General features: G+C 47.6%; 1 protein-coding gene across 1 annotated transcript in view; it reads left to right on the top strand.

Annotated features, from left to right (window-relative positions):
- Positions 1-16,224, top strand: part of PKP2 (plakophilin 2) — a 56,155-nt gene that overhangs the window by 22,052 nt on the left and 17,879 nt on the right. The window contains exons 2-6 of the mRNA XM_077266891.1: positions 1,582-1,688; positions 4,422-5,113; positions 6,847-6,994; positions 8,446-8,653; positions 14,528-14,705. Coding sequence (XP_077123006.1) covers positions 1,582-1,688; positions 4,422-5,113; positions 6,847-6,994; positions 8,446-8,653; positions 14,528-14,705 — 1,333 coding nt within the window. The remainder of the gene's footprint in view (positions 1-1,581; positions 1,689-4,421; positions 5,114-6,846; positions 6,995-8,445; positions 8,654-14,527; positions 14,706-16,224) is intronic.

Below are 16,224 nucleotides of genomic sequence, written 5' to 3'. Positions count from 1 at the left end.
ATATGGTGGGTCTTGTGGGGTGTTCCTGGTATACAGCAGGTCTTGTGGGGTGTTCCTGGAATGCAGCAGGTCTTGTGGGGTGTTCCTGGAATGCAGCAGGTCTTGTGGGGTGTTCCTGGAATGCAGCAGGTCTTGCAGGGTGTTCCCGGCATATGGCAGGTCTTGTGGGGTGTTCCTGGTATATGGCGGGTCTTGTGGGATGTTCCCGGTATGCGGCGGGTCTTGTGGGGGGTTGCCGGTATATGGCGGGTCTGTTGGGGTGTTTCTGGAATACAGCAGGTCTGTTGGGGTGTTTCTGGAATACAGCAGGTCTTGCAGGGTGTTCCCGGCATACGGTGGGTCTTGTGGGGTGTTCCTGGTATATGGCGGGTCTTGTGGGATGTTCCCGGTATACGGCGGGTCTTGTGGGGTGTTGCTGGTATATGGCGTGTCTGGTGGAGCGTTCACAGTATACAGCAGGTCTTGCGGGGTGTTGCCGGTATATGGCGGGTCTGTTGGGGCGTTCACAGTATACAGCAGGTCTGGTGGGGTGTTGCCGGTATATGGCGGGTCTGGTGGGGCATTCACAGTATACAGCAGGTCTTGCGGGGTGTTGCCGGTATATGGCGAGTCTGGTGGGGCATTCACAGTATACAGCAGGTCTTGCGGGGTGTTGCCGGTATATGGCGGGTCTGTTGGGGCGTTCACAGTATACATCAGGTCTTGTGGGATGTTCCCAGTAAAAAGCAGGTCTTGGGTTTTTTTCCTGGCATACTGCAGGTGTTGTTTTTTATCTTCTTCACAATATGGCAGGTCTTGTAGGGTGTTTCCGGTATACAGCAGATCTTGTGGCATGTTCCCAGTATGCTTCAGGTCTTCCAGAGTGTTCCCCAGGATACTACAGGTCTTCTGGGGTGGTCTCTGAGTACCGCAAGACTTGTAGGGTGTTCGTGGTATATCAAAGGTCTTTTGGGATGTTCCCAGAATGGTGTTCCCGATATGCAGCAGGTCTTTTGGGGTATTTCTGTTATATGGAAAGTCTTGTGAGATGTTTCCAGTCTATGGAGAGTCTTGTGTGGTGTCCCCGGTATATGGTGGGTCTTGTGGGGCTTTGATTACTTGTCTGCAACTTCCACAGGACTTCTGAAATCTTGTGGACTCTATTCCTTGAAGGGTCAGAGCTATTTTGGTTGCACTCGGAGGTCCACCATAATAATGTGTATGGACATTCTGTATCAGGAATTGCTGTCTACGCCATTCTTCCATATATCACGGCAGGTTGACTTCTCTCATTCCGGACGTTAGTTATGTACACAGGACGGAGATTCTGCCAGAATGTGTGAAATGTCTCCTGTTTACCTCCTGACTGTATAAATACACGTTGGCACAAACCTTCGTAGATAACAATCACGGTACTACGCCCTCATGTGACTTTGTTCCATTTCTGTGTGTTTTTTCTATTTGAGTCACGTGCTTTTTCAAGGGTCGTGTCCATCAGAACCGACCATTTTGGCACCAAAAGTCTTAATAGTTTATCATCTCGTTGACGTTGGGAGGATTTCATGGAATAAAATATATCTATTTTTTAATTTTATTTTTCAGGATCAATTTACAGCAGCGTCAGCAACCCAGATCAGGTGTTTTACAGCACGATCCAGAGACCACAGAGAGAGGCCGTGAAATCTCCGACCAAGTATGATAGTATGAAGGTAAGGGAACGGCAGAGACGAAGAGCAACGTGGCTCCATGACTAATCAAATCTGTTCTATCACTTCCGAGACAAGAATTAGAAAAGACCCTTTTCTCGTCTTCCAAAATGTGAAAAACGTGACTTAATATGTTATTTCTAGGCTGAGATTCATCACACGAGGTTCCAGGCCTGAAGCCTGAATCTGCACTAGTGAGAGAGTCTGTTGTCATGGAAAGAAGAGGATAAAAAACACCAAATACAATTGTGTTGTCTCATGTCTAGATGAAGATATCAATGTAGATGGTGATTGACATCTCCCTCATCCTCCACCTTGGAGAATTCTGTTTTCAAACCTAAGTAGAGGGCACATTCACTGACTGAAACCTGACAATTTTCTTGCTCTTCAGTCCCTTATTCAGTGGCCCCTGAAGAAAGAAAACGATCCTAAAGCCATTGCCCCAGTGCCCCACCTCTGAGCTCAGAGTCACACACCTATAGCCATTGTATGCATACATAAGAGGAGACAGGAGCCGAGGTGTCTCAGCCCAAATTTACATAACATGGAGGAGAGGAGCGATCACACTGGGATATCACTAAAATACCTGCAACGATGTCCTTTTGTACGCCAGGTGTCATTCGTCCTGTATGACCAAGTGTCAGTGTCATTATCCTGCACCCCAAGTGTCAATGCCATTATCCTGTACCCCCAGCAGCGTCGGACTGGAGCACCTTGGGCCCACCAGAGAAAATCATTCTTGGGGCCCACTATGTAGCTAGATAGAAATAAATACGACCACCAATTGTGTGGTAAAACAAGCTAATATTAGGGTATAATATAAGGTAGTACACGACTTAATTATGTAGCAGAGGTTGGGGTAGAATCATAGAGGGGTAGCCCCCTCATAGAATATAATGACGCCCCTCATAGAATATAATGTAGCCTCCCTCATAGAATATAATGTAGCCCCCCTCATAAAATTATGTAGCCCCCCCTCATAAAATATAATGCAGCACCCCATAAAATATAATGCAACCCCTCTCAGGTATAACGCAGTCCCCACCATAGAATATAATGTAGCACCCTCATAGGGTATAATGCAGCCCCCCTCATATAGTATAATGCAGCCCACCGCCGAATACAATGCAGCCCCCCATAGAGTATACTGCAGCCCCCTCATAGGGCATAATGCTGCCCCCCTCATATAGTAATATGTAGCCCCCCAGAATATAATGTAGTCCCCTGAGAGAATAATGCAGCCCTACCACAAAATATAATGCAGCCCCCCATACAGTATACTGTAGCCCCCCTATATAGTAATATGTAGCCCCCCAGAATATAATGTAGTCCCCTGAGAGAATAATGCAGCCCCACCACAGAATATAATGCAGCCCCTCATAGAGTATACTGTAGCCCCCTCATATAGTATGATGTAGCCCCCGAGAGTATAATGCAGTCCCTTGAGAATAATGCAGTCCATCATTGCCTCCCCCACCACCATCATTGCCCATCACCTCCATCATTGTCTCCCCCCACCGCCATCATTGCCCATCACCTGCATCATTGCCTCCCCCACCAATATCATTGTTCTTCCCCACCACCCCTCTCACACACACACACACACACACACATACATAAAGCACCGCATCACTCTCTCACACTCACACACAAAGCACCGCACCACACACACACGCAGACACACAGCACAGCTCACCTCCCTGCAGCAGCAGCACGTCCCGGCAGCCTCTTCCTCGCCAGCAGCTTTCCGTCTGAGACAGCGTGCTGGATGATGACGTCTTCCAGATGGGCTGTCTCAGACAGGAAGCAGGACGCCGGGATGTGCTGCGCTGTGTGTCTGTGTGCCTGCGTGTGTGTGTATGTGGTGCGGTGCAGTGCTTTGTGTGTGTGCGTGTGTGTGGTGCGGTGGTGGGGCTTTACATGCGGGCAGTGTTAGCTGCAGCCTGTGGCTAACACTGCCCGCTATTAAAGAGAAACAGTATTCGCGCCTCTCCACGCCCATAGGGGCGTGGGGAAACGTGAATATTCATTTTGCTTTAGCAACAGGGACAGGATCCTGTCTCCAGCTGCTGCTAGGCAGGCACAGGGCGGGCCCCCTTGACTCAGGGGCCCCATAGCCACTGGCTGGGGGCCCCTGGAGCAGTGGGGGCCCAGGCAGCTGCTGGCCAGTATGCCAGCAGGTGTCAGTGCCTGGGCCCACCGGGGAATCCTCCGGTTCTCCAGTGGGCCAGTCCGAGCCTGACCCCCAGTGTCAGTGTCATTATCCTGAACCCAAAGTGTCAGTGCCATTACCCTGTATCCCATGTGTCAGTGTCATTATCCTGTACCCCGAATGTGAGTGTCATTATCCTGTACCTCAAGTGTCAGTGTCATTATCCTGTACCCCAAGTGTCAGTGCCATTCTCCTGTACCCTGAGTGTCAGTGTCATTATCCTGTACCCCGAGTGTCAGCGTCATTATCCTGTACCCCAAGTGTCAGTGCCATTATCCTGTACCCCATGTGTCAGTGTCATTATCCTGTACCCAGGTGTCATCATCCGGTACCCCAAGTGTCAGTGCCATTCTCCTGTACCCGGAGTGTCGGTGGCATTATTGTGTGCCACAAATATCAGGGTCATTATTCTGTACCCCAGGTGTCAGTGTCATTATCCTGTACCCCGGATGTGTGACTAATATCTGCAGCTGAATTTTTGTGTCCTGTTCCTTATAAATTATATTTTTTCCTTCTCTTGACAGAACCATCCGTTGTCTTTACATGAGAACGGTTGGGGTGGTAGTCATGTACACTATGGCCAGAGACAAGAAAATGGATGGGCCAGAACATATTCCTCCAACAGTCAATGGGGCATGGAGCAGGACGGTGGGCAGAGAAGACCCATCGGGAGAAAAGATATGTCTCCACAGAGACAAGAGACCGCAATGGCGGCCTATGAGCAGAGGAAAAACGCCACAATGGCCAACCTGAAATATAGGGAGTCTAGGCCGAACAACATGTCCACCATACAGTACTCTCGATCCGAGTTTGGCCAAGGAACTCGACCACGACAAAGCACCGTCAAGAAATCCACCCAATCCGATCAAGACTCGGTGTTCATAAATAGTGTTCCCACCAGTCCAGCCCGACCCTACTACCAGTCAAGGAACAGTCAAAGTATGGACAACCTTCTAGAGAAGCGTCACTACCAGACACAGGCTTCTTCAGGTCCCGTTGGCCAAGGGAGGTCCCAAGGGACATCCAACCGAATCAATGGATATCAGTCCAACGCGAGGTATATGACCTACCAGAAGGAGTATATCCAGTCACCCTCTGCAGCCAGCGGCATGGACATAGGTGGAAAGAGAGCTATGATGACAGCCGCAATGGCTGCGTCGGCATCCGGTGTGAACATGACGCAAAATGATGGCAGACATGTGGAAACAGCTGTAGGGTGAGTCAAGGGTGACAAGAACATTTAGCTTTCCTGAATTATCAGATACAGTCCCGGGAAAATTTGGGCCTGTCCCAGATTAAGATGGCCATGGTTTATATAAACCCCGCCTACAGGTGGCCATGTTAGCGGCATTCCTGGGTGGGACTGAGGGTGGGACTTAAACCCTTCCCGACGTGTTGCATACAAGTACATCACATGTTCGGTGTGGGCTCAAGAGCGATATTACAGAGAAGACACCTGACAGCCAGCACTACCTCCGATCATTGCTGCTTAACCCTTAAAATGCCACTGTCAATCTATGACATTGATGTTTAACTGGTCGAATACCACCAGCGCCCTTTATGGGTACGTATCAGCATATTTGCAATGCAATCGCAGGGTACTGATGGCTTACCATGGCTGCCATCTTGGTACCTCTGGGAAGCTCATCGGCAGACTCCACGTTTGCACTATATATGGCAATACTAAAGTACACAGGTCTGAAAAATAACAATAAAAGTGTATTAAAAAGTTAAAAAAAAACATATATAATTCCCAATTTAAAATTAAGACAATAAAATAAAAATACAAGTTTGGTATCGCCATTAAATTCAGATCTATCAAAATCTTCCATAAATTATCCAGTAATATTGTAATTACCTAAAGCAGGAAAATATCAAAACGCCAGAATTGCTCTTTATTGGTCGAGGAATCTCCTTTAATAAATAAATGTAAAAATTGAGCAAAATTTGCAAGAAATTGAATCAGTCAAAACACAGGTCCGTTGACTGAACAATAAAAAAGGTTTTGGGCCTTGGAAATTGGACACACAAAAAAAAAACAATAGTGCAAAAAGAAAAATCACCCAGGATGGAAGAGGTTAAATGTCCCTTATGAATGAATATGGTGGTCCATTGGCTGCATGCTTGCCCCAACTACTCTCTTAAGGCTTTGGTTAGGTTTCCTGCTTCTCTGGCTGTCCTCGGTCCCACTCCTGAGGTATAATAATAGGGCATATTAAGGGGGACTCCCTTCTCTGTGAACCAAAGTTGCCAAGTAACAGTAATTCCTGTCCTCCTAGGCTGAAGCCGTCCCTATATTACAAATGTTGGTCTCGTAGGCCGAAGCCGTCCCTATATTACAGAATACGGTCTCGTAAGCCGAAGCCTTCCCTATATTACAAATGCTGGTCTCGTAGGCCGAAGCCATCCCTATATTACAAATGCCTGTCTCGTAGGCCCAAGCCATCCCTGTATTAGAAATGTCGGTCTAGTAGGCCGAAGCCATCCCTGTATTAGAAATGTCGGTCTAGTAGGCCGAAGCCATCCCTGTATTACAAATGTCTGTCTCGTAGGCCCAAGCCATCCCTGTATTACAAATGTCGGTCTAGTAGGCTTGTTACAAATGGCGCCATATGATATTGCATTGCCAAGCTACTTTACCTCATAACTGCTGCCAGCACGGAGGCAGTGCACCCAATCTGTCATGTCTGACAGTCTAGTTGCTAGGGACACACTGCCTAGTAACAACAGTCTTTCTAGTCGGGCCTGTCTCAGATTACTCTGATATCCCCAGATTTTTTACCTTTAGGTGGTTCACAAGTACTGAAATGATACCCGAGACTGCGTAACATAGTGTCAGGGGTGAGAGCTCGGGACGCACTAGTTCTTTCGCCCTAACGACAGCTTTCTATCTAGATTTCTCTAGTCGGAGTCCATCTTTAGTTATGTTGTCATTGTCTGTGGTTTCAGCGCGGCCCCGGTGGCGTCGGAGATGCCGATGACTCTAGAGAGAGCTGTTGGACTATTGCAGGCCAATGGCACCTCCGCCAGCTCTCTGACAGCGGCGGCTAGCTACATACAACATGAGTGTTTCCAGAAAGCCGAGTCCAGGAAAAAGGTGGGTAACCTATGACGGCGAGAGGGTCTCCTAAAAAAATCGTGAATAGAGGAAGAGATGAGAAGAGAAATAGAGATGACTGAGAGACGAAAGAGAACAACTGAGAAAGAGAAACATAAAATAGAGAGGCGGGATGGAGAGACAGAATAGAGAGACGAGATGGAGAGACAGAAGAGATGTAGAGATATAAAATAGAGAGAATAGATGGAGAGACATAAAATAGAGAGACAAGATGGAGAGACATAAAATAGAGAGACAAGATGGAGATGTATAAAATAGAAGATATGGAGAGACAGAATAGAGAGAAGAGATGGAGAGACAGAATAGAGAGACGGGATGGATATACTTAAAATAGAGAGATGGGATGGAGAGATAAAAGAGAGATGAAATGGAAAGACAGATATGAGAGGGACATGTCAGAGATGTGGGGTACAAAAGAAGAGAAAGAAGAGAGATAAATGAGATTGCAGACAAAGTAAATAGTGAGTGATGAGCTGGAGAAACGTTATGAGAGACTAGAGAGAGACTAGAGAGAGCGATGAGCTACGTAGACATGAAATGAACCATCAGAGCGATGCGAGAGAGGAGATATAAAAGAGGAGGGAGAAGTGAGAGAAGGGGATACGGTGGAGACGGAGATGTGAGATGTCTCGCTAGACGTCCGTCCGTCTTGTGCTCCTGAGCTCCATATGAGGCCTGAGACTTAGTTTGATAGGACGGCTGGAATTTCACACCAGGGCTCTGTCTCGTTTTGGGGGGGGCACACTATTATTTGGTCAGAGAGCCGCCTGTAATCCCTTCTGGAATTCAGGACATAATTATAAAGCTCGGTACAGAGGAGCGGCTCGGCTGGGGAGTCTACACGTTGGGAGGGGTCTACATGTGTTTTTCACGGTGGGCACTTTTAGTTTGCAGCCTGATGTGTTATGCAGCACGAGTCCCTTATATCACATGTCGTTAATGGCCTTCGCTTTGGCGACATCTTAAAGAAGAGCTGTCACCGGCTGCCGAAATGTCATATCAGAGCTCAATAACTTCTTTAAAGGAGCTCCCAGGTTTATAATCCTCATTTTTAGGGTTTTAGGGCCCTCATGAAAGCTAAGAGAAGCGCTAAAGAGCCTCTCTCTCTGGAGGACCCAGGGTATTGTACAGATATCCCATTGATTTTAATGAGAAACTTGCAACCTGATTCCTGGACAGTTTATAGCCAATCACTAGTGATCACCAAAATGACAGCCTCTGCGGTCAGCTGATTAGACGACCCCCCTTGTTATTTGAGGTTGTTTTGGATTAAATATCAGCCAGGTAATTAAGGTCTCTCTTAAGGGGGCAATTTAATTCAGAATATCTTATGTAACTTGAGATCGGATAGAAGTTTCTGATAATTGACCATATGAGAAGCCCCCTCTCATTATTTGGGTGCACTGTGCTCACACTTTTGTCCATGGTAGGTCTACAGTCTGCAAGCGATTCCCAAGCTGATTAAGCTTCTGAACACCAATAATGAGGAAGTTCAGCGATCTGTCTGCGCCGCGCTGCGCAACCTGGTGTACGAGGACAACGACAACAAGCTGGAGGTGTACGAGCAGCGCGCCATGCCCATTCTCCTGAACCTGCTGAAGGAGAGCCATGACCTGGAGATAAAGAAGCAGATTACAGGTGAGGAGAGTGGAGGCGCCTGGGGCACAACTTTTACTAGGGGTCAAAAACAATTTAAAAAAAAAACAACCGTTCAGTTCTCACAGAGGGAGAAAAACAGGCAATATCTCAGAAGACGAATTATAGCTCCGTATAGTACAAAAGTGACAGAGCTGTGTAATGATTAAGTAACACTGCCATATTGTGTACAAGTATTAGGAAATAATACCTATATCTGCAAGAAAGCAGGGAGCTCCCCCTAGTGGTGACTGCAGACAGGATCTTATCATGTATCTCTGTATACAGGGAGCTCCCCCTAGTGGTGGCTGCAGACAGGATCTTATCATGTATCTCTGTATACAGGGAGCTCCCCCTAGTGGTGGCTGCAGACAGGATATTATCATGTATCTCTGTATGCAGGGAGCTCCCCCTAGTGGTGGCTGCAGACAGGATCTTATCATGTATCTCTGTATACAGGGAGCTCCCCCTAGTGGTGGCTGCAGACAGGATCTTATCATGTATCTCTGTATACAGGGAGCTCCCCCTAGTGGTGGCTGCAGACAGGATCTTATCATGTATCTCTGTATACAGGGAGCTCCCCCTAGTGGTGACTGCAGACAGGATCTTATCATGTATCTCTGTATACAGGGAGCTCCCCCTAGTGGAGGCTGCAGACAGGGTCTTATCATGTATCTCTGTATACAGGGAGCTCCCCCTAGTGGTGGCTGCAGACAGGATCTTATCATGTATCTCACTATCTCTGTATACAGGGAGCTCCCCCTAGTGGTGGCTGCAGACGGAATCTTATCATGTATCTCTGTATACAGGGAGCTCCCCCTAGTGGTGGCTGCAGACAGGCTCTTATCATGTATCTCTGTATACAGAGAGCTCCCCTAGTGGCAGCTGCAGACAGGACCTTATGTATCTCTGTGTACAGGGAGATCCCCCTAGTGGTGACTGCAGCCAGGATCTTATCATGTATCTCTGTATACAGGGAGCTCCCCCTAGTGGTGGCTGCAGACAGGATCTTATCATGTATCTCTGTATGCAGGGAGCTCCCCCTAGTGGTGGCTGCAGACAGGATCTTATCATGTATCTCTGTATACAGGGAGCTCCCCCTAGTGGAGGCTGCAGACAGGGTCTTATCATGTATCTCTGTATACAGGGAGCTCCCCCTAGTGGTGGCTGCAGACAGGATCTTATCATGCATCTCTGTATACAGGGAGCTCCCCCTAGTGGTGGCTGCAGACAGGATCTTATCATGTATCTCTGTATACAGGGAGCTCCCCCTAGTGGAGGCTGCAGACAGGGTCTTATCATGTATCTCTGTATACAGGGAGCTCCCCCTAGTGGTGGCTGCAGCAGAACCTTATCCTGTATCTCTGTATACAGGGAGCTCCCCCTAGTGGTGACTGCAGACAGGATCTTATCATGTATCTCTGTATACAAGGAGCTCCCCCTAGTGGTGACTGCAGGCAGGATCTTATCATGTATCTCTGTATACAGGGAGCTCCCCCTAGTGGTGGCTGCAGACAGGATCTTATCATGTATCTCTGTATACAGGGAGCTCCCCCTAGTGGTGGCTGCAGACAGGATCTTATCATGTATCTCTGTATACAGGGAGCTCCCCCAGTGGTGGCTGCAGACAGAATCTTATCATGTATCTCTGTATACAGGGAGCTCCCCCTAGTGGTGGCTGCAGACAGAATCTTATCATGTATCTCTGTATACAGGGAGCTCCCCCTAGTGGCAGCTGCAGACAGGACCTTATGTATATCTGTATACAGGGAGATCCCCCTAGTGGTGACTGCAGCCAGGATCTTATCATGTATCGCTGTATACAGGGAGCTCCCCCTAGTGGTGGCTGCAGACAGGATCTTATGTATCTCTGTATACAGGGAGCTCCCCCTAGTGGTGGCTGCAGACAGGATCTTATCATGTATCTCTGTATACAGGGAGCTCCCCCTAGTGGTGGCTGCAGACAGGATCTTGTCATGTATCTCTATATACAGGGAGCTCCCCCTAGTGGTGGCTGCAGACAGGATCTTATCATGTATCTCTGTATACAGGGAGCTCCCCCTAGTGGTGGCTGCAGACAGAATCTTATCATGTATCTCTGTATACAGGGAGCTCCCCCTAGTGGTGACTGCAGACAGGGTCTTATCATGTATCTCTGTATACAGGGAGCTCCCCCTAGTGGTGGCTGCAGACAGGATCTTATCATGTATCTCTGTATACAGGGAGCTCCCCCTAGTGGTGGCTGCAGACAGGATCTTATCATGTATCTCTGTATACAGGGAGCTCCCCCTAGTGGTGGCTGCAGACAGGATCTTATCATGTATCTCTGTATACAGGGAGCTCCACCTAGTGGTGGCTGCAGACAGGGTCTTATCATGTATCTCTGTATACAGGGAGCTCCCCCTAGTGGTGACTGCAGACAGGATCTTATCATGTATCTCTGTATACAGGGAGCTCCCCCTAGTGGAGGCTGCAGACAGGGTCTTATCATGTATCTCTGTATACAGGGAGCTCCCCCTAGTGGTGGCTGCAGACAGGATCTTATCATGTATCTCACTATCTCTGTATACAGGGAGCTCCCCCTAGTGGTGGCTGCAGACGGAATCTTATCATGTATCTCTGTATACAGGGAGCTCCCCCTAGTGGTGGCTGCAGACAGGATCTTATCATGTATCTCTGTATGCAGGGAGCTCCCCCTAGTGGTGGCTGCAGACAGGATCTTATCATGTATCTCTGTATACAGGGAGCTCCCCCTAGTGGAGGCTGCAGACAGGGTCTTATCATGTATCTCTGTATACAGGGAGCTCCCCCTAGTGGTGGCTGCAGACAGGATCTTATCATGCATCTCTGTATACAGGGAGCTCCCCCTAGTGGTGGCTGCAGACAGGATCTTATCATGTATCTCTGTATACAGGGAGCTCCCCCTAGTGGAGGCTGCAGACAGGGTCTTATCATGTATCTCTGTATACAGGGAGCTCCCCCTAGTGGTGGCTGCAGACAGAACCTTATCCTGTATCTCTGTATACAGGGAGCTCCCCCTAGTGGTGACTGCAGACAGGATCTTATCATGTATCTCTGTATACAAGGAGCTCCCCCTAGTGGTGACTGCAGGCAGGATCTTATCATGTATCTCTGTATACAGGGAGCTCCCCCTAGTGGTGGCTGCAGACAGGATCTTATCATGTATCTCTGTATACAGGGAGCTCCCCCTAGTGGTGGCTGCAGACAGGATCTTATCATGTATCTCTGTATACAGGGAGCTCCCCCAGTGGTGGCTGCAGACAGAATCTTATCATGTATCTCTGTATACAGGGAGCTCCCCCTAGTGGTGGCTGCAGACAGAATCTTATCATGTATCTCTGTATACAGGGAGCTCCCCCTAGTGGCAGCTGCAGACAGGACCTTATGTATATCTGTATACAGGGAGATCCCCCTAGTGGTGACTGCAGCCAGGATCTTATCATGTATCGCTGTATACAGGGAGCTCCCCCTAGTGGTGGCTGCAGACAGGATCTTATGTATCTCTGTATACAGGGAGCTCCCCCTAGTGGTGGCTGCAGACAGGATCTTATCATGTATCTCTGTATACAGGGAGCTCCCCCTAGTGGTGACTGCAGACAGGGTCTTATCATGTATCTCTGTATACAGGGAGCTCCCCCTAGTGGTGGCTGCAGACAGGATCTTATCATGTATCTCTGTATACAGGGAGCTCCCCCTAGTGGTGGCTACAGACAGGATCTTATCATGTATCTCTGTATACAGGGAGCTCCCTCTAGTGGTGGCTGCAGTAAACCAGATGTAACTACTGATTGTGAGGAGTGACATTATTATATATTATGTGGTATTCTGCTATCACTACTTGGGCAATGATTTAACGGGAACATCATTGGTAATAAACATGAAGGCACTTGTTTTCCCATGCTCCTCGGGGCATATGCTCATTATCTCTGATAGAGAGGAAATCACAATGATACATTTTATATACTGTGGGTGCATCATCAGTACACGATTATTCTCACTAATAGCCCGGAGGAATATGTAGATTAATTTCCAAGGACTTGAGAATGCGATGACTCAACGGTAAGACTGGTAGAAGCTTTGATACTATATTACTGTCACATTTTAATGTACCAACAGTTGATTCACAGAAAAATACAATTTCAGAATATCAGAAGTATTAGGAGTTAGTCTTAGACAAGTGGCACAGTCTAAATATCTGCCTTTTACCAATATATTTTCTGTCTGCAGTCACCACTAGGGGGAGCTCCCTGTATACAGAGATACATGATAACATCCTGTCTGCAGTCATCACTAGGGGGAGCTCCCTGTATACAGAGATACATGATAAGATCCTGTCTGCAGCCACCACTAGGGGGAGCTCCCTGTATACAGAGATACATGATAAGATCCTGTCTGCAGTCACCACTAGGGGGAGCTCCCTGTATACAGAGATACATGATAAGATCCTGTCTGCAGTCACCACTAGGGGGAGCTCCCTGTATACAGAGATACATGATAAGATCCTGTCTGCAGTCACCACTAGGGGGAGCTCCCTGTATACAGAGATACATGATAAGATCCTGTCTGCAGCCACCACTAGGGGGAGCTCCCTGTATGCAGAGATACATGATAAGATCCTGTCTGCAGCCACCACTAGGGGGAGCTCCCTGTATACAGAGATACATGATAAGATCCTGTCTGCAGCCACCACTAGGGGGAGCTCCCTGTATACAGAGATACATGATAAGATCCTGTCTGCAGCCACCACTAGGGGGAGCTCCCTGTATACAGAGATACATGATAAGATCCTGTCTGTAGTCACCACTAGGGGGAGCTCCCTGTATACAGAGATACATGATAAGATCCTGTCTGCAGCCACCACTAGGGGGAGCTCCCTGTATACAGAGATACATGATAAGATCCTGTCTGTAGTCACCACTAGGGGGAGCTCCCTGTATACAGAGATACATGATAAGATTCTGTCTGCAGCCACCACTAGGGGGAGCCCCCTGTATACAGAGATACATGATAATGTCCTGTCTGCAGCCACCACTAGGGGGAGCCCCCGGTATACAGAGATACATGATAACACCGTCTGCAGCCACCAGTAGGGGGAGCTCCCTGTATACAGAGATACATGATAAGATCTTTTCTGCATCCACCAGTAGGGGGAGCTCCCTGTATACAGAGATACATGATAAGATCTTTTCTGCATCCACCACTAGAGGGAGCTTCCTGTATACTGAGATACATGATATGATCTTGTCTGCAGCCACCACTAGGGGGAGCTCCCTGTATACAGAGATACATGATAAGATCTTGTCTGCATCCACCAGTAGGGGGAGCTCCCTGTATACAGAGATACATGATAAGATCCTGTCTGCAGCCACCACTAGGGGGAGCTCCCTGTATACAGAGATACATGATATGATCTTGTCTGCAGTCACCACTAGGGGGAGCTCCCTGTATACAGAGATACATGATAAGATCTTGTCTGCATCCACCAGTAGGGGGAGCTCCCTGTGTACAGAGATACATAAGATCCTGTCTGCAGCCACCACTAGGGGGAGCTCCCTGTATACAGAGATACATGATAAGATCCTGTCTGCAGCCACCACTAGGGGGAGCTCCCTGTATACTGAGATACATGATAAGATCTTGTCTGCAGCCACCACTAGGGGGAGCTCCCTGTATACAGAGATACATGATATGATCTTGTCTGCAGTCACCACTAGGGGGAGCTCCCTGTATACAGAGATACATGATAAGATCCTGTCTGCAGCCACCACTAGGGGGAGCTCCCTGTATGCAGAGATACATGATTAGACTCCAGCTGCCATATTTATCTTTTAATAATTATTTTTTTTTATATTGCAGGATTGATGTGGAATTTGTCCTCCAATGACCAGCTGAAGGTCATGCTGATCAGAGAAGCTCTGCCGACCTTGACCAATAATATCATAATTCCAGGTTCGGGCTGGAGGGATGGAGAGTATTCCAAAAATGCCCTTATGTCTGATGCTGATATATTCTACAATGCTACTGGCTGCCTCAGGTAAGGACTTGATACATGAAGCCATTGTTTACTGCACAAAGGGGACTGAGTGAGTTAAAGTGAATCTTTGGGTGGTATATCTACAAATCAGTAGAGTCCTTCAGTGATTGCCTCGAGCATAAGTATGGGCAGTGGTCGAAAGCTTCTCAATCAGCCTTGGTATCCTAATTCCTCAGCTGCTCCTCAGGGGTGGTGCTAAGGGTGGAGCTAAATTATCCATCCTCCTCCAAGGAATCATATCAGCATAGAATAATTGTGGGATGTGTGTTTTCGATTAGACAGATAGATTTAGTTTATGGTTAGAGGTTCATTGCCCTTTTTCAGGACCTCGAGGTTTCACGCCTCCTCCTCTTCCTCTTCTTCTTGTCTTCTCGCCCGTGCAAGGAGCGGCAGAAGCTTCTCTACAAACAATGAGCTCTGCTTTCTCCGATGATTAATCTCTATCAGTCCTGATGTTGATGGATAGTTTTTATCTTTCTGGGGTGGGGTGCAGACATTTCTGCTGCTCCAGCAGGTCTCCCGGCATTTCCTGTAAATCAGGTTGGCAGATTTGGCGTTTATCTCTCCTCTGGTTACAATCGGCTATTCAGACGTTAACAATAAAAATAAATCCACCGAGCAGGAGGCCTAAAAGAAGGGAATTTTTACTATGTGACCGAACGCGCGTCGGGGACATATCTCACTTCAAACAGAGCTCCTCAGTTCTTCCTGGCAGCGGATGTGTAGAGGGTGTGTAACCTTTGATTATGGCGACATTGTTTGGCATTGGGGCTGTATACATAGAACGACTATATCACATGGTTTCAAAAGTATACACACCCATTAAAGGCAAAGACATTACAAAGTGTGCTGCCCCAAAAGAGGTAAATTGAGCGGCGTTACGATTCTCCATATTTCTGTAAGCAATGGTGGACCCTCTAGTGCCCCCCGCCTCCGCCTTAGGCTGCAGAGAATTGTATGTTCTTGGCCTTTGAGAGCAACACAATGAAATATTAATAATTCACGAGGTGCAGAGTAAGCAGGTGTCACATCGCCCGGGAGGTGGCTTGAGCGACATTTGGCAAGGGAAGGCCTATATTCTGTATCTAAGGTCTAGGAAGCGACTGTGGAGTTAATAAATGCGGTCGTTGTTTAGTACCATAAAAGTCAAATATTTCCACACATTACCCAGAACTGTGTAATACTTCATTTCTCCTGCGGGGGAGCTGTAGAAAAACTCACTTGCTGTCAGATTACAGCTGATCACATATTATCAAATGAGATTGTCCATAGTGCACTACCCCGATAAGACAAGCTCGTAAAAACTAAAAAGAAAAACCCTATTATTCTCGATGTCGTTCTTTACTCTTCTACCTGAACCTATAAACCGTCAATGTTTATTTCCTCCATAATAAAGAGGCCTCCGCCCGTAACTTAACTCCATGTTTGTGGCTTTTCTGGGTGCAGTGGAGCGTTACTCCATAATTACCGCATTAGATTTAGGAGAGGAGGATATTTATTATTAAGCTTTGATCAGCCA

Source organism: Ranitomeya variabilis, chromosome 5 (assembly GCF_051348905.1).
Source record: "Ranitomeya variabilis isolate aRanVar5 chromosome 5, aRanVar5.hap1, whole genome shotgun sequence".
NCBI classification, from domain to species: domain Eukaryota; kingdom Metazoa; phylum Chordata; class Amphibia; order Anura; family Dendrobatidae; genus Ranitomeya; species Ranitomeya variabilis.
The sequence above is the reverse complement of the archived record's forward strand: the minus strand, read 5'-3'. Positions and strand labels throughout refer to the sequence as shown.